At 37.6% G+C, this 27402-nt stretch overlaps 1 protein-coding gene across 2 annotated transcripts in view; it reads left to right on the top strand.

Moving 5' to 3' along the window:
• Window positions 1-27402, top strand: part of LOC117334407 (sodium-independent sulfate anion transporter-like) — a 52552-nt gene that overhangs the window by 11544 nt on the left and 13606 nt on the right. Inside the window, exons 2-9 of one of the 2 annotated variants that reach the window (XM_033894010.1) lie at window positions 3672-3800; window positions 10105-10318; window positions 16037-16139; window positions 20267-20471; window positions 21840-21925; window positions 22994-23073; window positions 25763-25817; window positions 26222-26318. In XM_033894010.1, coding sequence (XP_033749901.1) covers window positions 10116-10318; window positions 16037-16139; window positions 20267-20471; window positions 21840-21925; window positions 22994-23073; window positions 25763-25817; window positions 26222-26318 — 829 coding nt within the window. In that variant the 5' untranslated portion in view covers window positions 3672-3800; window positions 10105-10115. Of the gene's footprint in view, window positions 1-3671; window positions 3801-10104; window positions 10319-16036; window positions 16140-16338; window positions 16400-20266; window positions 20472-21839; window positions 21926-22993; window positions 23074-25762; window positions 25818-26221; window positions 26319-27402 lie in introns of those variants that run through there. The other variant, XM_033894019.1, reaches the window with a different exon arrangement.

Consider the following 27402-nt stretch of genomic DNA (forward strand, 5'->3'; position numbering starts at 1 on the left):
TGATGTATCCCTGTGATGTACAGGTTATATACAGTGTGATGTATCCCTGTGATGTACAGGTTATATAAAGTGTGATGTATCCCTGTGATGTATCACTGTGATGTACAGGTTATATAAAGTGTGATGTATCCTTCTTGTGTACAGGTTATATAGAGTGTGATGTATCCCTGTGATGTATCACTGTGATGTACAGGTTATATAGAGTGTGATGTATCCCTGTGATGTACAGGTTATATAGAGTGTGATGTATCCCTGTGATGTACAGGTTATATAGAGTGTGATGTATCCCTGTGATGTATCCCTGTGATGTATTCCTGTGATGTATCCCTGTGATGTACAGGTTATATAGAGTGTGATGTATCCCTGTGATTTACAGGTTATATAGAGTGTGATGTATCCCTGTGATGTAACAGGTTATATAGAGTGTGATGTATGCCTGTGATGTACAGGTTATATAGAGTGTGATGTATGCCTGTGATGTACAGGTTATATAGAGTGTGATGTATCCCTGTGATGTACAGGTTATATAGAGTGTGATGTATCCCTGTGATGTATCCCTGTGATGTAACTGGTTATATAGAGTGTGATGTATCCCTGTGATGTATCCCTGTGATGTATCCCTGTGATGTATCCCTGTGATGTAGAGTGTGATGTATCCCTGTGATGTACAGGTTATATAGAGTGTGATGTATCCCTGTGCTGTATCCCTGTGATGTATCCCTGTGATGTACAGGTTATATAGAGTGTGATGTATCCCTGTGATGTACAGGTTATATAGAGTGTGATGTATCCCTGTGATGTACAGGTTATATAGAGTGTGATGTATCCCTGTGATGTACAGGTTATATAGAGTGTGATGTATCCCTGTGGTGTATGCCTGTGATGTATCCCTGTGATGTATCCCTGTGATGTACAGGTTATATAGAGTGTGATGTATCCCTGTGATGTATCCCTGTGATGTACAGGTTATATAGAGTGTGATGTATCCCTGTGATGTATCCCTGTGATGTATTCCTGTGATGTAACTGGTTATATAGAGTGTGATGTATCCCTATGATGTACAGGTTATATAGAGTGTGATGTATCCCTGTGATGTACAGGTTATATAGAGTGTGATGTATGCCTGTGATGTACAGGTTATATAGAGTGTGATGTATCCCTGTGATGTACAGGTTATATAGAGTGTGATGTATCCCTGTGATGTACAGGTTATATAGAGTGTGATGTATCCCTGTGATGTACAGGTTATATAGAGTGTGATGTATCCCTGTGATGTATCCCTGTGATGTATCCCTGTGATGTACATGTTATATAGAGTGTGATGTATCCCTGTGATGTACAGGTTATATAGAGTGTGATGTATCCCTGTGATGTACAGGTTATATAGAGTGTGATGTATCCCTGTGATGTATCCCTGTGATGTATCCCTGTGATGTACAGGTTATATAGAGTGTGATGTATCCCTGTGATGTATCCCTGTGATGTATCCCTGTGATGTATCCCTGTGATGTACAGGTTATATAGAGTGTGATGTATCCCTGTGATGTACAGGTTATACAGAGTGTGATGTATCCCTGTGAATGTATCCCTGTGATGTACAGGTTATATAGAGTGTGATGTATCCCTGTGATGTACAGGTTATATAGAGTGTGATGTATCCCTGTGATGTACAGGTTATATAGAGTGTGATGTATCCCTGTGATGTATCCCTGTGATGTATCCCTGTGATGTACAGGTTATATAGAGTGTGATGTATCCCTGTGATGTATCCCTGTGATGTACAGGTTATATAGAGTGTGATGTATCCCTGTGATGTATCCCTGTGATGTATCCCTGTGATGTATCCCTGTGATGTACAGGTTATATAGAGTGTGATGTATCCCTGTGATGTACAGGTTATATAGAGTGTGATGTATCCCTGTGATGTATCCCTGTGATGTACAGGTTATATAGAGTGTGATGTATCCCTGTGATGTACAGGTTATATAGAGTGTGATGTATCCCTGTGATGTACAGGTTATATAGAGTGTGATGTATCCCTGTGATGTACAGGTTATATAGAGTGTGATGTATCCCTGTGATGTAACAGGTTATATAGAGTGTGATGTATCCCTGTGATGTACAGGTTATATAGAGTGTGATGTATCCCTGTGATGTACAGGTTATATAGAGTGTGATGTATCCCTGTGATGTAACAGGTTATATAGAGTGTGATGTATCCCTGTGATGTATCCCTGAGATGTACAGGTTATATAGAGTGTGATGTATCCCTGTGATGTACAGGTTATATAGAGTGTGATGTATCCCTGTGATGTACAGGTTATATACAGTGTGATGTATCCCTGTGATGTACAGGTTATATACAGTGTGATGTATGCCTGTGATGTACAGGTTATATAGAGTGTGATGTATCCCTGTGATGTACAGGTTATATAGAGTGTGATGTATCCCTGTGATGTAACAGGTTATATAGAGTGTGATGTATCCCTGTGATGTATCCCTGTGATGTAACAGGTTATATAGAGTGTGATGTATCCCTATGATGTACAGGTTATATAGAGTGTGATGTATCACTGTGATGTACAGGTTATATAGAGTGTGATGTATCCCTGTGATGTATCCCTGTGATGTACAGGTTATATAGAGTGTGATGTATCCCTATGATGTACAGGTTATATAGAGTGTGATGTATCCCTGTGATGTATCCCTGTGATGTATTCCTGTGATGTATCCCTGTGATGTACAGGTTATATAGAGTGTGATGTATCCCTGTGATGTACAGGTTATATAGAGTGTGATGTATCCCTGTGATGTAACAGGTTATATAGAGTGTGATGTATCCCTGTGATGTACAGGTTATATAGAGTGTGATGTATCCCTGTGATGTACAGGTTATATAGAGTGTGATGTATCCCTGTGATGTACAGGTTATATAGAGTGTGATGTATCCCTGTGATGTACAGGTTATATAGAGTGTGATGTATCCCTGTGATGTACAGGTTATATAGAGTGTGATGTATCCCTGTGATGTACAGGTTATATAGAGTGTGATGTATCCCTGTGATGTACAGGTTATATAGAGTGTGATGTATCCCTGTGATGTACAGGTTATATAGAGTGTGATGTATCCCTGTGATGTACAGGTTATATAGAGTGTGATGTATCCCTGTGATGTATCCCTGTGATGTACAGGTTATAGAGAGTGTGATGTATCCCTGTGATGTACAGGTTATATGGAAGCGTGTGAGGGGTCTTACTGTTCATTATGGATGAAGGAGATTTGATGAGCATAAAATAAAAGCATCAACATAAGGACAAGGTATTTCGTCTTTTTCTACAGGACTAATGGATTTGATACAACATGTTGGTGACAGTATGTAATATTGATTGGTGATCACACTGATTATGAGGACCAGCCTGTTACACAAAGTAGTGATGACTCAGTCAGACATCGACTTATATATCCTTACAAGTGAACCTTTTTATATAACAGAGTTTGTAAACTTTTCAGGAACTATGTTCAATAGCTTCCATTTAAGTATACAAATTTAAAGATTTGGTTTAAATTATAATATTTTACAAATTTGCTTGTAAGGTGTTAGCAGGAGAATATATTAGCGACTTGTTAGAGATGTGGATGTTTAAGTTGATTTATATATGCTTTGTTACAGTATCCTGGAGGTAGGTGATGATATGTCTCTAACACGGGATCCACGGATGGTTGTGAGCTGACGATACTCAACATTAGGACAAATCTTATAGAAGAAAATACTCATTTTTACAATAATTCTCACTCAGCGGTAAGTCCATATATTATATCGTTTAAAAAAAAAGTTTTTTAACTTAATAACATTGAGACAGGACAAAGTGAAAATTAAAAAGATTTGAACATCTATATAAAATAAGGTGCACTTGGAATTATTTTATTCTAATGTGTCCTGTTTGGTGAGATATTACAGTTTGTACTGTTGGAAAAATGGTTTAAGTTTTGTACAGCTTTTAGTACTCCAAATTTATTATATCAAAGAGTTAAAAAAAAAGTTTGAAGGAGTGTTTTTGAGAAATATTAAATTTTCTGATATTTATAGCCTGTGATGTGTGTATTTATTTTATTATTCTACAAAAAATTTAAAGCATATATTCTATGAATCGTAATTGATATTTTGCATTTTTTTTTTATTAAATTTCTTCAGTCTTTAAAATTGTTGCATTTATTCTGGAAATTGTTTTGATTTTTAACATGAATTTAGTGTAATAAATAACCTCCATGTGGAATTTAGAACTCTTTTATTTCTTTTTGTGGAAAATTTATTGCTTTAATTATATCTGACTTGAGCACATAATATTTGCAGAGCCTTACTCTACACTCTTTAGATCTGAGAGAAGAGTTAAGGACATATTTCAATTTAAATTGAAGTATGTAAGCAATTGTTTTATATTAATGTATAAAGCGTTCCTTGGGGTAGAGTTACACTGTCCATATGGTAAAAAAAATCAGGTTGATGGGTAGTTTCTAAAAATTGGTTCTGAGTTACTTCCCTTGGCATCGTCCATCCTTCACACAATTGCATAACTTTGAAATTTTAAAGGTAACTTTACCATTGTTGAATTGTGTTTAAAAATGTCTTCATATAGTAGTCTGTATTATTATTAGTTCAACCTCATTTGGAATATGCTGAAGTGTTTGAAGTCTACACAAAATAAGAACATTGAAAGGATAAAGAAAAAAATCAAACCTTCAAAAATGATCAACAAAATTAATCCTACAAGGGTTTAAAACCATTAGCTACATACGGCAGGAGACTATGCTGATTGTAGCTCTCAATTCTTACATATAAGCACTTATGCAGTCATATGATCAATGTGGAAGTTTATGAATTTCGTTGCTTTTTAGCCCACCATCATCAGGTCGTTAGGCTATTCGAAAAGCCCTGGGCCCTCGGTCCATGGTCAGTGGTACATGGTCAATCTGTTGTCTGACTGTTTGTAAACAATCCTTATTATCGCCATTTCTTGGATTTTGAGAAGTTTTTTATAACCATTTCTTGAAAATTTCTAAAGGGATATATCTCAAACTTCATGTGTAAGTTGCCCCATGGTCCCTTGTTGTGCCAATTCAATTGTGATTTTTTAACAGAAAAACAAAACGGCCAACAGGTGGCCATCTTGGATTTTGAAAATTGAAGTTTGTTATTGTTATTTCTTGAAACATTCAGGAGGGATATTTCTCAAACTTCATGTGTAATTTCCCATTGGTCCCTAGTTGTGCCAATTTGATTTAGAGTTTTGATGAGAAAAACTGAATTCAATTTGGATGTTTGATCGGAAAAACAAAATGGCTAACAGGCAGCTATGTCAGATTTTGAGAATAGAAGTTTGCTATTTCTTTAAAAGTACTGGAGGGATATTTCTCAAACTTCATATGTATGCTCCTCTTGGTACCTAGTTGTGCCTATTCAAACTAGATTTTTGATCAGAAAAACTAAATGGCCAACATGCAGCCATCTTGGATTTTTTGAGAATTGAAGCTTGTTATCGTTATTTATTGAAAAGAACTGGAGGGATGCACTTGTTCTTGTAATAAGTTATTAAGCAAGAAGAAAGCAGGGAAAAGTAGAAAGAAGATCAGTGTGACATAGAACAAGTAAAGGTCATTAAATGGTGGGCGCCCAGATCCCTCTTGGATCTCTTAATATTTTGAAATTTTGTAATAAAACTATTATAGCCTTTTGATTTCGGTCAATACATGGTTTATTGTGCTAAAAAGAAGATTGTCCTTGGTTGACATTTTTACCTGCAGTAATAAAACATGTATCAGGATCTGTTATTGTTTAAAGTTGCTGTAGTTAGAGTTATACCCTGATCATTGTTTAACCTTAAATGACACTGGGCATTGGTAATGAAGCAGTTTGTGTTTATATAGTTCAAAATCATTTGAGGGAGTATAATATAAATTTCGAAATTTAAATGCCCCATAGGTATAAATAATTGTTGAATGAGTGAGGAACAAAGTGGTAAAAGATTTAGAACTTGAGAGATAACCTTTGTCTTTGTTGCTCCGGTTGAACACTTATGGTACAGATATTAACTGGATCAATCATTTCTAACTTGAAAGCTGAAACAGATTGTAAATAGGATATACATCACTGAGTAAATATCGCTCTCCATATATACGTGATATACAAGATTTTCTTTTTCATTTACATACATAAATGTATCCATATTTTGGGCCAAGGTGATTCAACACTGTGTAAATTGAAAGTTGAGAGAATGGGGATGTGTACAGTATGTCTGGAGGGCTCCTAGTGGGGTGGGACATAGTACAGGGGTAGAAATTCGAAATAGTGTCAGCAGGCCCAAAGGGCCCGTAAAATCTGTAATCTACTGACCCTTCCTTAGATGGAGAGGCCTTTGTTGGTCTTAGTCAATCCTAGGACAGCGACAGGTAGCAAAAAAATTGAATCCATTCGGTGCATTCTGGAGTATTTTGAGCTTGTAACTCAGTAAAATCCAGCAGTGATCCAGAATTTTGGTATTTTTTACAAGCACGATGGCTGTTTAAGTATTGTTGTGATAAGCCAGTTCATAAAAAAGTTTGAAAAAAAAGTTTGATGGAATGAATAAAGTATGGCGAATGATAGCCCTCTTACACGAGGACATTGATGTACAGTGGAACTTCGTTAACTCGAACTCGGAAAACTCAGATACCCCGCTTAACTCGGAAGTACTTCGTCAGTCCCGGCCGAATTCTCTCTTTATCCTAGTAAAAAAACCTCGGAAAACTCAAATTCAGAAAACTCGAAAAACTTGGATAATATGAAGTGAAAATTTGGTCCCAACAATAAAAATCCTACTTAAAATGATCGAATAACTCGAAGTATCATGTTTGTGTCCAACAACGATCAGTTGTAAACGCCGACATTTTTTCAACATCAACAATCCGTTCAAGTATCGGCACTACAATTCTACACGCGATTATAAGTGTTTCATAAATTCATGAAAGAAATTGTCGGTGGAATCTTATAACAATAACTGTCGGTGATAAAAAGTACTGCTTTACTTACATCAGGTAATTTCCTAAGGCGGTCGCCGATAATAGTACACACGATAGTCAACAACTCATCTACCCGATCGCTCAAGTGGAACTAATCTCTGACACACGGTCAATCTACTCGGCTGATGTTTTTAAAGGTGTAGAAATGAAACAGTCACCGGTGCCTATTAAATCTGAAAACTGCAGAAACAATAGCGTAATTACTGCCGAGGTGTGCAGAGTACGACTGTAACAGTCAGTGCTGTCTATTAAATCGGATAAAACGCCAACTCAGTAACAGTAACATTTTATACACACATGCGCAGTACCAACTTCCATGTGCTAATACACATGGAAATGGCATGGTTGTCGGTAAAACGTAAGTTGGACTATCAAACACTATTTTATATGTCCAATAGAAGGTAATGGTTCTGTTACGTTTTACATATAATCCGTGTTAAATTTAAATGGTTATTTGATATAACATTAATAAATTGTTATTCGGTTGAATTCAATTTTATCGTTATTCCTTTTGCAAACATGAAATGAACATCAGATCGTTATTGAAGTGACTAAGCGAAAGAAACTTTATCGAGACTGTATATCGGCAAAACTACACCAAACTACGATTGATAGAACAAAATATTACATATACATTTACATGTATTGACCAGTCTTTACGTTGAACTGATGAGCGACAAAGCGGAGTTATAATGATTATATAATGTTGACAAATATTGACCAAACTTTGCACCAAAAAGACAACTCACTTAATTCGAACACTCGGATAACTCAAAGTTTTCTCATGGTCCTGTCGAGTTCGAGTTAACGAAGTTCCACTGTATATGTTTGTGACTTAGAAAAAAAATTATTACTTGAACCTAAAAAAAAAAAAATTGAAACAATAGTCGGTGATATAAGATGAACTAAATGCAACAAGCCATATAGATGCCCTTTTCCATTGTTAGACAAGCCAAACGGACCAGCCCAGTGTCAGATCTACTGGTCCTTCATAAAACTACATGGTCCTGGGCCAAAGGGTGGGGATTAGGATTAGGAAGCAGTAAATAGAGGAATAATAGTAAACGTCTAGAAAGGACCTGTTAAAAGAAAACAAAACGAAAAAAGATCATCAAGATTAGCTTATTAGTGTGCCTCATTATGCGTAAAATTGGATGGAATGAAAGAATTTATGTGCAATTTACATTACATGGTGTCTGTTTAGTTGAATAGTTATTTAAGAAATAATTAACGATGATTCATGTATTGTTGCAGGATATACAACGAGGACGAGGATATTTTGCAATTGAATTAATAACGAAGGCCGCAGGCCTGAGTTATTAATTAAAATTGCAAAATATCAAGTCCGAGTATTGTTGCAGGATTTCATCATGTATTGTTGTAGGATATACAATGAGGACGAGGATATTTTGCAATTAAATTAATAACGAAGGCCGCAGGCCTGAGTTATTAATTGAAATTGCAAAACATCCGAGTCCGAGTTGTATATCCTACAACAATACATGAGTCAAAGTTGATTATTTCTATTCTACCATGTACTGTTTAGTTCTGAGATCTACCTCTTTCTAATAGAAAAACGGCAAAGAAACCCACAGGAAAACCTTGTAATTTATTTTTTGAGTATTGCATTATTTTGTTGATAAAATATACATTTCTTTACAGGCACTACAGTACTACAATCAAGAACATATGTCATATGGCATTGATTTTGAAAATTAAAAAAAAAGGGATAAAAAAAATAAAAAGCAGCCTTCGTAGGAGAGATTAACCCATTAGCCCACTCGGCTACAGTAACCGTGTTATCGATGGGTGAATATTAGATACGTGTACATAACATTGTAACAGCTGTGACTCACAAGCGTGTATTATTGTCACGAGCGTGTATTATTAGCAAAAAAAACAAAACAAAAAACAAAAAAAAAACAAAAAAAAGTTAAATGTGCGTTATTTTGACTAAAAATGGAACCCTGTTACACTCCCATGTAGGGTGATATTAAAATGGTCATAGAACAGGCCCCTGGGACCTTTTTAATTTTTTAAACATATTTCATCTGTTGTCTCATATAGTACTACAAATATCACCTGGTAATTATTAAATTGGCTCATGGGCAAAAATCAATGTAACCTGTAACTGGTCCTTTGAAGAGATTTTAACAAAATATATTCTGGTGTATCCTTGAATTCGTAGTACTGTACATTGTACAGATAGAGGATATTCCCACCGTGTCACCCCCTAACCCCTCACTGGGATTCCTACTCAACAACTAGGCGTAGTCTCAGACACCTGCTTCATCAAAGAGATAACCGATATACTATACATTGTATATAATAGAACATGGCTATTCCAAAGATTTTACCTGCTCTTAGCTATATTTGTTGTATTTTTATGTGCTATGTTCAACATACTTGGAATTAAAACAATATCAGGACAGCTAGGGTTCTTGCTAATTGCGTAATTTCTTAAATATATATTCTTGAGTAGTTCTTAGTTGTAAAAAGTCAGGGATAGTGACAGACTGGATTATCTGCCATGATACTATTAAGACATGTCAGGGCAACCAGGCTATAAATATCATAGCCAATCAAATTGTCAGGATCAGTAGCCATGACCTGTATTTTCGCTGAGAAACAAATCAGTGAATGACTTTCTTGTTTATTGTGATTTCCATTTGCACCTATATCAACAAAGCATTATCGTTAATAGAAGATGCCTGAACAATTGTACTGTGTGATTTTTGAGAGATTTGGTTATCAAAAGGGGTTTTGTTTTTCAGGTGTGAGTTTTGAGTTGGTTGGGAAGGTGTTGATAAGTTTTTATAAGCTCAAAGCTTATTATCGGTGATTAAGGATTGTATATTAAAAGATACTTAAGTGAATAGCAGATTAAGGCATAGATACTTACCATTTGATGGAGGGTAACAAGACCGGGAATGATGAGGGACTTTCAGGGCTGCCATACAGGTAATGCCTTATCTGTAACACTCAGTAACTAATTTATTACCCTTTTTTCTTCTTACCTATTGAACTCTGACCTTTTGGTATATATACAGGATGAATATCAATGATGGAACAGGAGGAAAGTCAGCCCTTACTGCCACACAGCAGACGGACAACCAGCTCCCCGCCCCCGCGAATCACCATACATGCAGGCATGGGTGTGGCTAAAGTTGTGAAAATGGTAGCTAAAAACTACTGTAAAAAGTGTTGTTCTGTGGAAACATTAAAGGAAAGAGTTCCCATCACTAACTGGCTACCCAAATATAAGTAAGTAGTTTTACTCTTTTGAAAAATAAATAAGCAAATAACAGTCAGATCTGTCAATTTTTTTCTCCACCCTTAACTAGTTAACCAATTTTTTGTCAGAAGGCCATCTTGGGTTTTGAAATTTGAAATTTCTTATCATTGGTACAAAAATAATCTTTGGCAAATTTCACCAGTGGATTCTTCTTGGCTCTTAGTTACACATATCCATTACTTAAGACTTATTTGAGGAATAAAATGGCTGTAGTGTGGCTATTTTGATTTTGACATTTATGTTTGGTTATGTTTCTTTTCCTAAAATTTTAAATAAATCATTTCCTGTGATTTAATATGTAGGATCAACATGACCTTTAGGTGTGGATGTTTAAGTTTTTATTTGGATAAGACAGTTACTGATTGTCATTGCTATTTTTCATAAAGTCCTAGACCTTTCTTAAATTTCAAAAATAAATTTCCCTTGATCATGAGTTCTGATGGTCCATTTTGAATTTGATTAGAAAAATGTCTGCCAGGAAGTCATCTTTGAATTTAACAAGTTTTTTTATTATTATTTATAAAAACTAATTATACAAAAAGAATATTTAAGTTTGAAATGTGATTAGAAAAATGTCTGCCAGGAAGTCATCTTTTAATTTAGCAAGTTTGTTATTATCATTTAAAAAAAGTAATTGCTAAAAGTATATTTAAGTTTAAATCTAGGCTCTCTTATTTTGTTATCAAAAAAAAAAGAAAATAGATCAAATAAATTTTTTTTTAATTGACATTATTTCTTACAAAGTAAATTGATTAAAATCTGCCTCAAATTTCATGTCAGTTCTGAATGTTCCCTTAGTTTTGTATATTCCATTTTTATCTAAAAATATTTCATGGATTTCTGCCTTTTTGAGGTAAAAATCTCAAATTTCTGGACTTTGGAAAAAAAATCAATGTTAAGGTTTTGTATTTAGCTCTTGCTATATATTAGGCTGTTTCTGATGAACTCTAAAAGTTTGAGCAGCCAAACTTGGGTTATAGGTGTATTGTGGGATATGTATACCAGAATACATTACACTTTTTACTAGCATTTCTACGATTTTTGTATGTTTTGGGAAAAACCTCAAATTTCTGGAAGAAAATCAATGTTAAGCTTTTGAGTTAAGTCTGTTTCTGATGAAGTGTAAGAGCTAGACCAAGCACTGAACCAAACCTTGGTCACAGATGTATCATCGGTAGTATAGAGCCTACTGCACTAAAAGCATTTCATGAGTACCCATGTAAAATGCTTATGATATTGACAAAGCTGTACAGGTGACACTTTTCTTGTTGTATCTTCAAAATAGGTAGGTTTTCATTATCTTTACAATATAACTGATAAAAACAATCATCGGTATCTCCCTATAAAAATAATAATTTCATCTGAATATCGTATGACTTTCATCATTTTTTTAACCATTACTGAGAATAATTTCAAAACATTTGATCTCCTCCAAAGGGCCCATTATGTAGGAGTGTCTTTACATGAATGCACAGGTATAAATATATATTTATCAGGAACGTAACTTACAAAGACATGTACAGAGCAACAACCTAATGGGATACACTATCTTTGAACATATTTAGTGCTGATATGACTTACAATATAGATAAGGGGAAGTAACCACAAAAAGTTTGTTTATAAGACAAAGTAAAATTGGATTATATTAACCCTTTAATTAGCCCTGACGATGTATTAATGTATCACCGTGGCGGGGCCGAATGATGTATTAATGTATCACCGGGCCGAATGATGTATTAATGTATCACCGTGGCGGGGCCGAATGATGTATTAATGTATCACCGAGCCGGGGCCGAATGATGTATTAATGTATCGCTGGGCCGGGCCGAATGATGTATTAATGTATCACCGTGGCGGGGCCGAATGATGTATTAATGTGTCACCATGGTGGGGCCGAATGATGTATTAATGTATCACCGGGCCAGGGCCGAATGATGTATTAATGTATCACCGGACCAGGGCCGAATGATGTATTAATGTATCACCGGGCCAGGGCCGAATGATGTATTAATGTATCACCGGGCCGGGGCCGAATGATGTATTAATGTATCACCGGGCCGGGGCCGAATGATGTATTAATGTATCACCGGGCCGGGGCCGAATGATGTATTAATGTATCACCAGGCCGGGCCGAATGATGTATTAATGCATCACAGAAGTAGAATTTTTTCTGCATTTTTTTGAAGTGATGATACGTATACAACGATGTAAATAATCATAACTGATTCTTACGTGAATGAGATAGTGTTTGGTAATAAATAATGAAATTGTCATTATGTAACACAAATTTAAATGTCTAAATTTACGTGTAATTTGACATACTAAGTAAATAATTTCAACCTTCATCATAATTTTATTCAAAGGACAAATACATGTATATATTTGATGATTAAATGTCAGTATAAATGGATACTACAGACCGTGTGAGGTATATTGTTTTGTCCCCCGAGTATAAATGGATACTACAGACCATGTGAGGTATATTGTTTTGTCCCCCGAGTATAAATGGATACTACAGACCATGTGAGGTATATTGTTTTGTCTCCTGAGTATAAATGGATACTACAGACCATGTGAGGTATATTGTTTTGTCTCCTGAGTATAAATGGATACTACAGACCATTTGAGGTATATTGTTTTGTCCCTGAGTATAAATGGATACTACAGACCATGTGAGGTATATTGTTTTGTCCCCGAGTATAAATGGATACTACAGACCGTGTGAGGTATATTGTTTTGTCTCCTGAGTATAAATGGATACTACAGACCATGTGAGGTGTATTGTTTTGTCCCCGAGTATAAATGGATACTACAGACCATTTGAGGTATATTGTTTTGTCTCCTGAGTATAAATGGATACTACAGACCATGTGAGGTATATTGTTTTGTCCCCCGAGTATAAATGGATACTACAGACCGTGTGAGGTATATTGTTTTGTCTCCTGAGTATAATTGGATACTACAGACCGTGTGAGGTATATTGTTTTGTCTCCTGAGTATAATTGGATACTACAGACCATGTGAGGTATATTGTTTTGTCTCCCGAGTATAAATGGATACTACAGACCATGTGAGGTATATTGTTTTGTCCCCCGAGTATAAATGGACACTACAGACCTCTGGATAGTTGATACTATCTTTGAAGTTTAATTCAGTTGAATACTGTAATATGTCATCAGGGTCTTTAGGATGCCTTAGTGGCCTTCACATACAGTTCTCTACCTCATACCATCAGACCTAGGAAACACTAGCTGTAATCATAAGTAAATAACATGTACAGTTAGTAGTATTTCTATGTCAGTGTATGACTTGGGTTTAGTACAGTTATAGACACAGGGCCCTCACTGATGTGTCAGTTATCTACACATGTAGTTATAAGTAAATATCATGTATTATCGTAGTAAGAAAGTGTATTAAGGTCATTGGAGAGTCTTTTATTCTGTAACCAATCAAATCACAAGAAATCTACAGGATATCATCAGATAAGTTAAAATAAAATGGGTATAGCTCATTTTTCTATGACTTGTTTTACCCTCTTATAGCTGATACTGTTTGGAGGGAGATAGTGCAAAATGAAATAGGGCTGGGGGTCACAATGTAATCATTTCTTTTGCAGTGTATCTTTAAGGTAACCTGCAGATCTACTGAACACTTTAGCAATCCTTGGTTCATCCTTCGTTTTCCCTGAAACATATTGCATTATGAAGTCAAATCCAAATTCACATACAAATGCTGAAGGGATTTTAACAAAACTAAGGAAATTATGTAATTCTTGTCCAGACTAATTATTCAAGATGTCATCCATTGTTAAAGGATAGTGATATGGTAATATATGTATTATGAAAGGACATCATTGAAGAGCTGGGTATGGGGGGGGGGGGGGGGTTAATATATAATAGTTTTGTGTTGTGTCCTTACACTATCTTGTCCACTACCTGTCACTGGAACTTCATACTTGGGGTATGGGGTTCACCTTGGTGAGGTGCTGTGTCATGTACCTAAAGTAAGTTACTCTGACCTACATTTTGACCTACATTGAAGAAAAAGTTCCTCTTGGCTCACATCTCTTGCCCTACTGGTCACTGGAACATCTGAGTTGATATTGCCTACTAAAATTTATATCACCAAATTTCAATTATTAGCTCACATGGCACAAAGTTTGTCTATAAACTTTTAACTTCTTTTAGAAAATTAAAAGGGATTGGATACTGATATTTTGCAAGGCAGTACATGGGGGAAGAGTTCATTAAAATTTCCTCATATGACTGACATTGACTTAAATTTCCACAAGGTCACAGGGGTCAAATATTTCAATAATCTTTTCAAGTTCCTGAAGGCCCAGAGGCCTAATATATGTTATGCCCCACCCTGAAATGGGGGAAGGGGGGGGGGGGGGGGTGTGCATATATAATGTTTCTCATGTCTGTCCCATCAGGTCCTATCCCGTCCCGATGCTATGTAACTAGCTATAAACTCATGAACTGCTGATGTGATCCTCACTAAACTATGTTCCAGGGTGTCAAGTGGCAGCGGGGGCATTTATCTCTTACAGACATTTTCTAGTTAAGCAGGTATCTACAGACAAACTGATTTGCCAAATTGTCTTGTTTAGAAAAGAGAATGTTGATTGTTACATGTGTATTAATATAAGAATTTTGTAGTTTCAGAGTCCTAATTTTGAACATTAATGATATCAGCAAATTCCTGGGTTGTTTTCCTTTGTTTATAATCTGTACTGCAATATTTACACAAGAAGGATCTCTCCTAAAATGCACGGCCCTTTACTACCCGTGCTTGTCTGATAAGTCTCGGCAGGATACTCAGCACATGTACATCATACCACACTATTGTTTTACTCTCAACTGTGACAAAAAGTTATAAAAGCAGGCTAGAACAACGGTGTTCCTTTTCCAACACCGTTAATATTTCACTTCAGTTATGATGTCCAACTTTAACCAAATTTTCTATATAGTGTAGATCACCTACATCGCAGGCTTCTCAACACACTCTTCATATGCCGAATATCCTACAGATTTAATGGCCTAATGATTGGATTTTACAGATACTCGGAAAGCTGGCTTTAAATTTTTACATTTAGCTCAGTTTCTCAGAAAGTACCATTGTTATTCCTGCCAAACCTGGAACATATTTACATTGTATTATGTACTTTACGTACAGTACACCATACAGATTACATAAATTTTATTGTTGTTTTGTGTATTTTTGAGGTTAAAAACGATGGAACGTCTTTATTGATTTTTCTTATTGACTTAATTTTGTTAGATTATTGATATTCAAATTGAAACAAGTCCTGTGATATATTAAATTTATTTCCTTCTCACTAAACATAAAGTGTGATTATTTTTGGATGAAAATGTTTTATCACTATAGGGAAATTTGTTTGTTAGTTTAAGCAAAACAATCAAAAATTTTAGTGAAATTTTGGAGTTAGCTTAAAAATTAAACTGAAAAGTAGAACAAATTAGCCTTATAAATAAACGTGATTCTTGTTACACTTCAGATAAGACACAGTGAAGAATCCATTCTTATGATTGGCAAAGACAAAAAAGTTACAAAATAAAAACTTTAAGTTCATTTTTTTTCTTCTCAAAAGCTGTTGCATGAAATTCAATACAAAGTAAACTGTTAAAACTGCTAAGTGACCTTTTTGACCTTTGTCTTTGTAGTCTGAATACGTTACAGTGTGATTTGGTGGCAGGTCTGACTGTGGCCCTGACAGTGATACCCCAGGGACTGGCGTATGCCAAGATAGCACGACTTCCCACACAGGTATGTACCCCAGGGACTGGCGTACGCCAAGATAGCACGACTTCCCACACAGGTAAGTACCCCAGGGACTGGCGTATGCCAAGATAGCACGACTTCCCACACAGGTAGGTACCCCAGGGGCTGGCGTATGCCAAGATAGCACGACTTCCCACACAGGTATGTACCCCAGGGACTGGCGTACGCCAAGATAGCACGACTTCCCACACAGGTAAGTACCCCAGGGACTGGCGTACGCCAAGATAGCACGACTTCCCACACAGGTAAGTACCCCAGGGGCTGGCGTACACCAAGATAGCACGACTTCCCACACAGGTAAGTACCCCAGGGGCTGGTGTACGTCAAGATAGCACGACTTCCCACACAGGTAAGTACCCCAGGGGCTGGTGAACGCCAAGATAGCACGACCTCCCCCACAGGTAGGTACCCCAGGGGCTGGTGTACACCAAGATAGCACGACTACCCACACAGGTAGGTACCCCAGGGGCTGGTGAACGCCAAGATATCAGGACTACCCACACAGGTAGGTACCCCAGGGCCTGGCGTACGCCAAAGATAGCACAACTTCCCACACAGGTAAGTACCCCAGGGGCTGGCGTACGCCATGATGGCGTGACTACCCACACAGGTAAGTACCCCAGGGGCTGGCGTACACCAAGATAGCACGACTACCCACACAGGTAGGTACCCCAAGGGCTGGCGTACTCCAAGATAATACGACTACCCACACAGGTAGGTAACCCAAGGGCTGGCGTACTCCAAGATAATACGACTACCCACACAGATAGGTACCCCATGGGCAAGTGTACACCAAGATAACACGACTACCCACACAGATAGGTACCCCAGGGGCTGGTGTAGGCCAAGATAGCACAACTACCCACACAGATAGGTACCCCAGGGGCTGGTGTAGGCCAAGATAGCACAACTACCCACACAGATAGGTACCCCAGGTCCTAGCATATGCCAAGATAGCATGACTTCCTACACAGGTTTGTACTCCAGGGGCTGGCATAGGCTAAAATCCATAGGTAATATACTCAATATTTTTTAGTTCAGAACTAGATAGATATGAAGATCAAAACTATTTCTGATATTATATTTGTAGTTGAGCTAAATGGATTGGTTACTCAGACCCATGCATATATGAAATTATTAGACAAAAATTCTGGTATTCATGTGGATTTCAGTATGAGGTATTTAAAAAAGTTGCTGCATAACTTCATGTGTAGAGTATAGGCCACCTTAGTAGCTCAGGCTAGTGTGAAATTCTCTTTAGTCTAGTGGTGACATTTTTAACTCAAGAGCAGGTTATTTTTCATTACTCCTTCCTATTACACATGTACAAATGTACATATATATGTATATGTATTTGGGGAGAAGAGTTCATTAAAGGACAGAGGAGGGAGGGGGAGAAGAGTTCATCAAAGGACAGAGGGGAGGTGAGAAGAGTTCATTAAAGGACAGAGAGAGGGGGATAAGAGTTCATTAAAGGACAGAGGGAGGGGGATAAGAGTTCATTAAAGGACAGAGGGAGGTGAGAATAGATCATTAAAGAATAGAGGGAGGTGAGAAGAGTTCATTAAAGGACAGAGAGAGGGGGATAAGAGTTCATTAAAGGACAGAGGGAGGTGAGAATAGATCATTAAAGGACAGAGAGAGGGGGAGAAGAGTTCATTAAAGGACAGAGAGAGGGGGAGAAGAGTTCATTAAAGGACAGAGGGAGGTGAGAAGAGTTCATTAAAGGACAGAGAGAGTGGGATAAGAGTTCATTAAAGGACAGAGAGAGGGGGAGAAGAGTTCATTAAAGGACAGAGGGAGGTGAGAAGAGTTCATTAAAGGACAGAGGAGGGAGGGGGATAAGAGTTCATTAAAGGACAGAGGGAGGGGGAGAAGAGTTCATTAAAGGACAGAGGGAGAGGGATAAGAGTTCATTAAAGGACAGATGGAGGTGAGAATAGATCATTAAAGAATAGAGGGGAGGGGAAAAAGAGTTCATTAAAGGACAGAGGGAGGTGAGAAGAGTTCATTAAAGGACAGAGGGAAGGGGAGAAGAGTTCATTAAAGGACAGATGGAAGGGGAGAAGATTTCATTAAAGGACAGAGGGAGGGGAAAAAGAGTTCATTAAAGGACAGAGGGAGGTGAGAAGAGTTCATTAAAGGACAGAGGGAAGGGGAGAAGAGTTCATTAAAGGACAGATGGAAGGGGAGAAGATTTCATTAAAGGACAGAGGGAGGGGAAAAAGAGTTCATTAAAGGACAGAGGGAGGTGAGAAGATTTCATTAAAGGACAGAGGGAGGTGAGAAGAGTTCATTAAAGGACAGAGGGAGGTGAGAAGAGTTCATTAAAGGACAGAGGGAAGGAGAAGAGTTCATTAAAGGACAGAGGGAGGGGAAAAAGAGTTCATTAAAGGACAGAGGGAGGTGAGAAGAGTTCATTAAAGGACAGAGGGAAGGAGAAGAGTTCATTAAAGGACAGAGGGAGGGGAAAAAGAGTTCATTAAAGGACAGAGGGAGGTGAGAAGAGTTCATTAAAGGACAGAGGGAAGGAGAAGAGTTCATTAAAGGACAGAGGGAGGGGAAAAAGAGTTCATTAAAGGACAGAGGGAGGTGAGAAGAGTTCATTAAAGGACAGAGGGAAGGAGAAGAGTTCATTTAAGGACAGAGGGAGGTGAGAAGAATTCATTAAAGGACAGAGGGAGGTGAGAAGAGTTCATTAAAGAATATAGGGAGCAGGAATTATTTATTAAAGGTCAGGGAGGGGTGAGAAGTGTATATAACATGTGAGAGATCTATATAGCTGTCCCCATCAGTCCGTGTAATTGTGGGGAGTTTTATTGGAGGCTGAGTTGACAGTTGGCACTCCTCACCTATCTGTAGACTGTCCATTGTCCAAGATATCTTATCATCAAGTTTATGTTGTAAATCCAAAGTCTCGTTCCCCCTTTAGGACTTGTCTGATAACTGGTGGTGGTCAGTCTTTGATCTCCTTTAAAAGTATCATGACATGTCATTTTTCGCCTACAGCTGGAATTTCACTTTTGAATTTATAACATTGATGTTAGCATGATATGGTAAGCTATGAGTGCTGTGATATACAAATGCCCTTTCTGCACTTGTCAAGCTTTTGAAGATTTTTATTTTGAGGACAAAGACCTTCTTCAGGCAGGTTTATTGTGATTAGTATACTTGTAACTGCCCAGCAGGCCCCGTTCTTATCAACATTCCGGAACTTAAGGAAACTCCTTAACTTAAAATTTTCCGTAGGAAAGCATTACGGAATTTAAGGAAATAATCTAAGTTAAGGAGCATTTATTAAATTCTGTAATGCTTTCTTATGGAAAGTTTTTACTGAAGTTGAGGAACGTTGGTGAAACTGGGCTCAGGGAGCAAGCATTTCAGTTCAAACTTATTTTGAATGTTACAAATCATTATGTGTAAACTTGTAACACTTATTAGGGAACAGGTTTACACTTTAGGGTGTTGTGTACTTTTGATGAAAACATGTTACATCTATAGTTCTTCTCTCAGTCTCTAGCTAATGAACTGTTATATGGAAGAACTAACCTATTAATGTAAATTAACACCAGTCATTTCCTACATAATGATGTCTCCCCTTGGAATGTTCTTGTTGTGTGTTGTTCTTTATATACAATCTTGTCTGGGGTATAACTTTTGATCTGTTAAGGATATCTTGATTAAAGAAACATATGCTTATATACATCACCCAAACACACTGTGCAGTGTACTATTAATTCAGGTTCCCTGCTACCTTAATATGAAGATTCAATACAATTTTGCCTGGGGTATACTGTATCTTTTGAACTGTTAAAGGTTTCTTGATAAAACTTTGTATATGCATCATCGAAATGCACTGTGCTGCTGTGTAATTATATTAATTGGGTCACTGTGACCTAAGTATTTCAAGATTCAATACAATCTTGCCTGGGGTATAACTTTTGAACTATTAAAGGTTTCATGATGAAACTTGATTTATATAGCCATCATTTCTGTTACTAAGGATAAAGGAGAGACGTTTTAAAGCCGCCAATTGATACAGATAATTTGGTCCTAGTCTACGTGTAAATGTTTCCCATGGTTTTATGACAAACTCTGGACATCTTTTTCAGTATGGCCTGTACTCGGCATTCATGGGCTGTTTTGTGTACTGTTTCCTGGGAACAGCCAAAGACATCACCCTGGGACCCACAGCCATCATGTCTCTGATGACAGCTGCCTTTGCCTACTCTCCTGTGGAAAATGACCCTACCTATGCAATTGTCCTGTGCCTGCTGTGTGGGTGTGTCCAGCTTCTCATGGGCCTCCTAAACCTTGGTATGTTGTTCACACATATAACATTACATAGCCTTTTTACTGGTTGACCCTTAAAAATAACCTTTCATTTTGATTTTGTAGATATTAATATTGTAATACAGTGAAACCTAGCTTTCCCGACACTGTATGGGACCGAGTCAGTGTGTCGGATACAGTGAAACCTGACTTTACCGACACACCGTATGGGACCGGGTCAGTGTGTCGAATACAGTGAAACCTGACTTTACCAACACTGTATGGGACCGAGTCAATGTGTCAGATACAGTGAAACCTAGCTTTACCAACACTGTATGGGACCGAGTCAGTGTGTCAGATACAGTGAAACCTGACTTTACCAACACTGTATGGGACTGAGTCAGTGTGTCGGATACAGTGAAACCTGACTTTACCAACACTGTATGGGACTGAGTCAATGTGTCAGATACAGTGAAACCTGACTTTACCGACACTGTATGGGACCGAGTCAATGTGTCAGATACAGTGAAACCTAGCTTTACCAACACTGTATGGGACCGAGTCAGTGTGTCAGATACAGTGAAACCTGGCTTTACCGACACTGTACGGGACTGAGTCATTGTGTCAGATACAGTGAAACCTGACTTTACCGACACTGTACGGGACTGAGTCAGTGTGTCAGATACAGTGAAACCTGACTTTACCAACACTGTATGGGACTGAGTTAATGTGTCGGATACAGTGAAACCTGACTTTACCGACACTGTATGGGACTAAGTCAGTGTGTCAGATACAGTGAAACCTGACTTTACCAACACTGTATGGGAATGAGTTAATGTGTCGGATACAGTGAAACCTGACTTTACCAACACTGTATGGGTCTGAGTCAATGTGTCAGACTTTACCAACACTGTATGGGACCGAGTCAGCGTGTTGGAGAGGTGTGTCTTGTGAGTGTATGATAGGACATAACAGTGTGTCGATGAAATCAGTGTTGGCAATGACAGTCGAGCATGTCACCGTCCTGGTGGATATGGTCAGATGTTACAGGATGTTGTTAAAGCATGGATGAAAGTGTTAAGTATTAATACTGAGTTCAGTATTTTAGAAATATTTTCCCCCATATATGCCTAATGTTAAATTTTGATAAAACCAGCTATTTCAGTATTACAGGAACCGGCCCGGGACATGAACTTTCACCCATGTTAAAGTCAGTGGTCAGTAAACCGGCCTAGGACACTTTCACAGTCAGTGTTCTGTTAGGCCAGGTTTCAGTGAAGTCAGTACAAGGTTGTTGCTCTGCTATTTTGACTATATAGGATCTACACAGAATTAAATATAACACATTATTCTAGTTTGTTGTTCCAGTGATAAGACATCAGATATAGGTGTTTTTGATTGTGATTCTTTCAGGTATACTCGTCAACTTTATATCCTATCCAGTGATCAATGCCTTCACGTCGGCAGCAGCCATCACCATTGGCTTCGGCCAAGTCAAGGTACAGCTGTATATAATATATACCATAATACAAACATCACCATTGGCTTAGGCCAAGTCAAGGTACAGCTGTATATAATGTACCATAATACAAACATCACCATTGGCTTAGGCCAAGTCAAAGTACAGCTATATATAATGTATACCATCATACAAACATCACCATTGGCTTAGGCCAAGTCAAGGTACAGCTGTATATAATGTACCATAATACAAACATCACCATTGGCTTAGGCCAAGTCAAGGTACAGCTATATATAATGTACCATCATACAAACATCACCATTGGCTACGGCCAAGTCAAAGTACAGCTGTATATAATGTACCATAATACAAACATCACCATTGGCTTCGGCCAAGTCAAGGTACAGCTGTATATAATGTACCATCATACATCACCAGGCGTGGTGTTATAAAACAGAAAAAAAATTCAATATGGCTGTGAATATCCAATGTAACAGGATTTAATTATGAGGTTGTTAGTCTTTATTACCTTGTTCCCTGATTAGTCAGTGTAGAGAATGACCTAAATTTTAGAAATAAAATGTTGCAAATGAGCCTCCTTCTTCATTTTTGGGAATCCTCCATTTTAAAATAGTAAATTGAAAATGGTTCACAAATAAACTATCCCCAAATTTCAATGCTAATTTTTTTTCATTAGGGGAGGGGGCTTATTTATTAAGAAATGAAGACCTTTGAGTTGGGTCCAGAGGTGTGTGAGTATCAGATAGGTAAGGGGAGGGAACTCTGATGTGATATTGGTAGTGCAGAGCTAGAGTACACTATCTCTATTATTAGGAAATTCTATCCAATACAGAAACTATTGATTACAATGAAGAAGTTGTAGAATCATTATTTTAACCTTTACAAGTCTTAAAAATTGGTTAATAGCAACACCATCCTATAATTTGTTTGGAAAAACACTGTAAGACAAGATGTATTTTGTCTGCAGAAATACCATCCAATATCTATAAGATATTTTGCTTTTTGTTATAATTTAAAAGTATTTTAATACTTGGTGTTGTCAAAGAAGCAAACTAAAATAAGCAATGTATCTATGATTTGACAGGGATTGTTAGGACTGACAGATATTCCAAGGGATTTTCCACACATGGTGTATCAGACATTTAAAAAGATTCCTGAAACCAAGTAAGTGTAGCAATTAGTTTAAAGGTCAAGGTCACAGAAGAAATTATTTAATAAGTGTGAAAGGTCAAGCAAGGTCACAGACGAAACTATTTTTATTGTTTTTGAATCATGAAGAAGGCTATTTCAGGAAGAGTGTGGATTGAAAGTAACTGTGGAGGATGACATTTTGAGAAAGAATACAAAAATATACTGCATAAAAGCACTGATGAACTTTATACGTACATTATTATGGAATTCACATATGATGTGTATGTGATCTTTCCCTCTTTTCAGAGGGGTGCTAGTCCTTGTGTTTCTATTTTCCTGTCATTTTTTCTGCTCTGAAACATTTAAAACATTATGGATAAAGTATCTTCCTCCCTTTTCCAGCATATTTCTTTCTTCTGTTTAATTTTGATCCTCAAGTACCTTTAAAACAAACAAATTTACTCTGGTAACCTTATGATTGTGAGAGGTGGACAGGGTTGATATGTCTGTCTGTACATTTCAGAGTCTGGGATATGACAATGGGGTTGATATATCTGTCTGTATACATTTCAGAGTCTGGGATATGACAATGGGGTTGATATATCTGTCTGTACATTTCAGAGTCTGTGATATGACAATGGGGTTGATATGTCTGTCTGTACCTTTCAGAGTCTGGGATATGACAATGGGGTTGATATATCTGTCTGTACCTTTCAGAGTCTGGGATATGACAATGGGGTTGATATATCTGTCTGTACCTTTCAGAGTCTGTGATATGACAATGGGGTTGATATATCTGTCTGTACATTTCAGAGTTTGGGATATGACAATGGGGTTGATATATCTGTCTGTACATTTCAGAGTCTGTGATATGACAATGGGGTTGATATATCTGTCTGTACATTGTACAGTCTGGGATATGACAATGGGGTTGATATGTCTGTCTGTACATTTCAGAGTCTGGGATATGACAATGGGGTTGGTATATTTGTCTGTACATTTCAGAGTTTGGGATATGACAGTGGGGTTGATATATCTCTGTACATTTCAGAGTCTGGGATATGAAAATGGGGTTGATATATCTGTCTGTACATTGTACAGTCTGTGATATGACAATGGGGTTGATATATCTGTCTGTACATTGTACAGTCTGTGATATGACAATGGGGTTGATATATCTGTCTGTACATTGTACAGTCTGGGATATGACAATGGGGTTGATATGTCTGTTTGTACATTTCAGAGTCTGTGATTGACAATGGGGTTGATATATCTGTCTGTACATTTCAGAGTCTGGGATATGACAATGGGGTTGATATATCTGTCTGTACATTTCAGAGTCTGGGATATGACAATGGGGTTGATATGTCTGTCTGTACATTTCAGAGTCTGATATGACAATGGGGTTGATATATCTGTCTGTACATTTCAGAGTCTGGGATATGACAATGGGGTTGATATGTCTGTTTGTACATTTCAGAGTCTGTGATTGACAATGGGGTTGATATATCTGTCTGTACATTTCAGAGTCTGGGATATGACAATGGGGTTGATATGTCTGTTTGTACATTTCAGAGTCTGGGATATGACAATGGGGTTGATATATCTGTCTGTACATTTCAGAGTCTGTGATATGACAATGGGGTTGATATGTCTGTCTGTACATTTCAGAGTCTGGGATATGACAATGGGGTTGATATATCTGTCTGTATACATTTCAGAGTCTGGGATATGACAATGGGGTTGATATATCTGTCTGTACATTGTACAGTCTGTGATATGACAATGGGGTTGATATGTCTGTCTGTACATTGTACGGTCTGGGATATGACAATGGGGTTGATATGTCTGTTTGTACATTTCAGAGTCTGTGATTGACAATGGGGTTGATATATCTGTCTGTACATTTCAGAGTCTGGGATATGACAATGGGGTTGATATGTCTGTCTGTACATTTCAGAGTCTGATATGACAATGGGGTTGATATATCTGTCGGTACATTTCAGAGTCTGGGATATGACAATGGGGTTGGTATATCTGTCTGTACATTTCAGAGTTTGGGATATGACAGTGGGGTTGATATATCTCTGTACATTTCAGAGTCTGGGATATGAAAATGGGGTTGATATATCTGTCTGTACATTGTACAGTCTGGGATATGACAATGAGGTTTATATATCTGTCTGTACATTGTACAGTCTGGGATATGACAATGGGGTTGATATATCTGTCTGTACATTGTACAGTCTGTGATATGACAATGGGGTTGATATATCTGTCTGTACATTGTACAGTCTGGGATATGACAATGGGGTTGATATATCTGTCTGTACATTGTACAGTCTGGGATATGACAATGGGGTTTATATATCTGTCTGTACATTTCAGAGTCTGTGATATGACAATGGGGTTGATATATCTGTCTGTACATTGTACAGTCTGGGATATGACAATGGGGTTGATATATCTGTCTGTACATTGTACAGTCTGTGATATGACAATGGGGTTGATATATCTGTCTGTACATTGTACAGTCTGGGATATGACAATGGGGTTTATATATCTGTCTGTACATTTCAGAGTCTGTGATATGACAATGGGGTTGATATGTCTGTCTGTACATTTCAGAGTCTGATATGACAATGGGGTTGATATATCTGTCTGTACATTTCAGAGTCTGGGATATGACAATGGGGTTGATATATCTGTCTGTACATTTCAGAGTCTGGGATATGACAATGGGGTTGATATGTCTTGTACTTCTCTTCTTACTTAAGGTAAGTTTATTTATCACAATTTTGATCTGTTATATTGAAAATGTTTTCTACCTGTCTGTAATGTAGCATACACATGTTAACATGGTTATAAAAACACATTCAACCTGCCTATAAGGTGATAAACACCCTTACGGCACTTTTACCTATAAAGATATTTTAATGAAAAACTTAATTTTCAATGATCATTTTCTGTACTGAACTGTACAGTCCTATTGTCATAGTAACAGCAGCTGGCAAACGTTTTGTTTTTAGGGAAAAAAAACATAAATCTATCTATTACACAAAATAGTAAATTGTTGTTTGATTTAGACATATTGCTTGAAATTTATATTTCATTCTTAAATAACACATCATAGGATTAGATCCAATTCTTTGTCTGTAAAAATATTTGTCCTACTCAACAGAGAATGAGAGCAATTCAATGGAATGATCCTCCAGATGGTTCACCCCCTAACTGGTGTGTAAAGATCTGTCGCTACATTGTCTGGCTGACTGGAACAGGTGAGTCAATATTGTCCTATACCTGATACATTGTGTGGCTGACTGGAACAGGTGAGTCAATAATGTCCCATACTTAACTTGTGTGTAAAGATCTGTCGCTACATTGTCTGGCTGACTGGAACAGGTGAGTCAATATTGTCCTATACCTGATACATTGTGTCACTGACTGGAACAGATGAGTCAATAACGTCCCACACCTGATACATTGTGTGATTGACTGGAATGGTGAGTCAATAACGTCCAATACCTAACTTGTGTGTAAAGATCTGTCGCTACATTGTTTGGCTGACTGGAACAGGTGAGTCAATATTGTCCCACACCTGATACATTGTGTGACTGACTGGAATGGTGAGTCAATAACGTCCAATACCTAACTTGTGTGTAAAGATCTGTCGCTACATTGTCTGGCTGACTGGAACAGGTGAGTCAATATTGTCCCATACCTGATACATTGTGTCACTGACTGGAACAGGTGAGTCAATAACGTCCCACACCTGATACATTGTGTGACTGACTGGAATGGTGAGTCAATAACGTCCAATACCTAACTTGTGTGTAAAGATCTGTTGCTGCATTGTTTGGCTGACTGGAACAGGTGAGTCAATAACGTCCCACACCTGATACATTGTGTGACTGACTGGAATGGTGAGTCAATAACGTCCAATACCTAACTTGTGTGTAAAGATCTGTCGCTACATTGTTTGGCTGACTGGAACAGGTGAGTCAATATTGTCCCATACTTAACTTGTGTGTAAAGATATGTCGATACATTGTGTCACTGACTGGAACAGGTGAGTCAATAACGTCCCACACCTGATACATTGTGTGACTGACTGGAATAGGTGAGTCAATAACGTCCCACACCTGATACATTGTGTGACTGACTGGAACAGGTGAGTCAATAACGTCCCATACTTAACTTGTGTGTAAAGATATGTCGATACATTGTGTGACTGACTGGAACAGGTGAGTCAATGACGTCCCACACCTGATACATTGTGTGACTGACTGGAACAGGTGAGTCAATAACGTCCCACACCTAATTTGTGTGTAAAGATCTGTCGCTACATTGTGTGACTGACTT

This window comes from Pecten maximus, chromosome 1 (genome assembly GCF_902652985.1).
Source record: "Pecten maximus chromosome 1, xPecMax1.1, whole genome shotgun sequence".
Classification (NCBI taxonomy): Eukaryota; Metazoa; Mollusca; class Bivalvia; order Pectinida; family Pectinidae; genus Pecten; species Pecten maximus.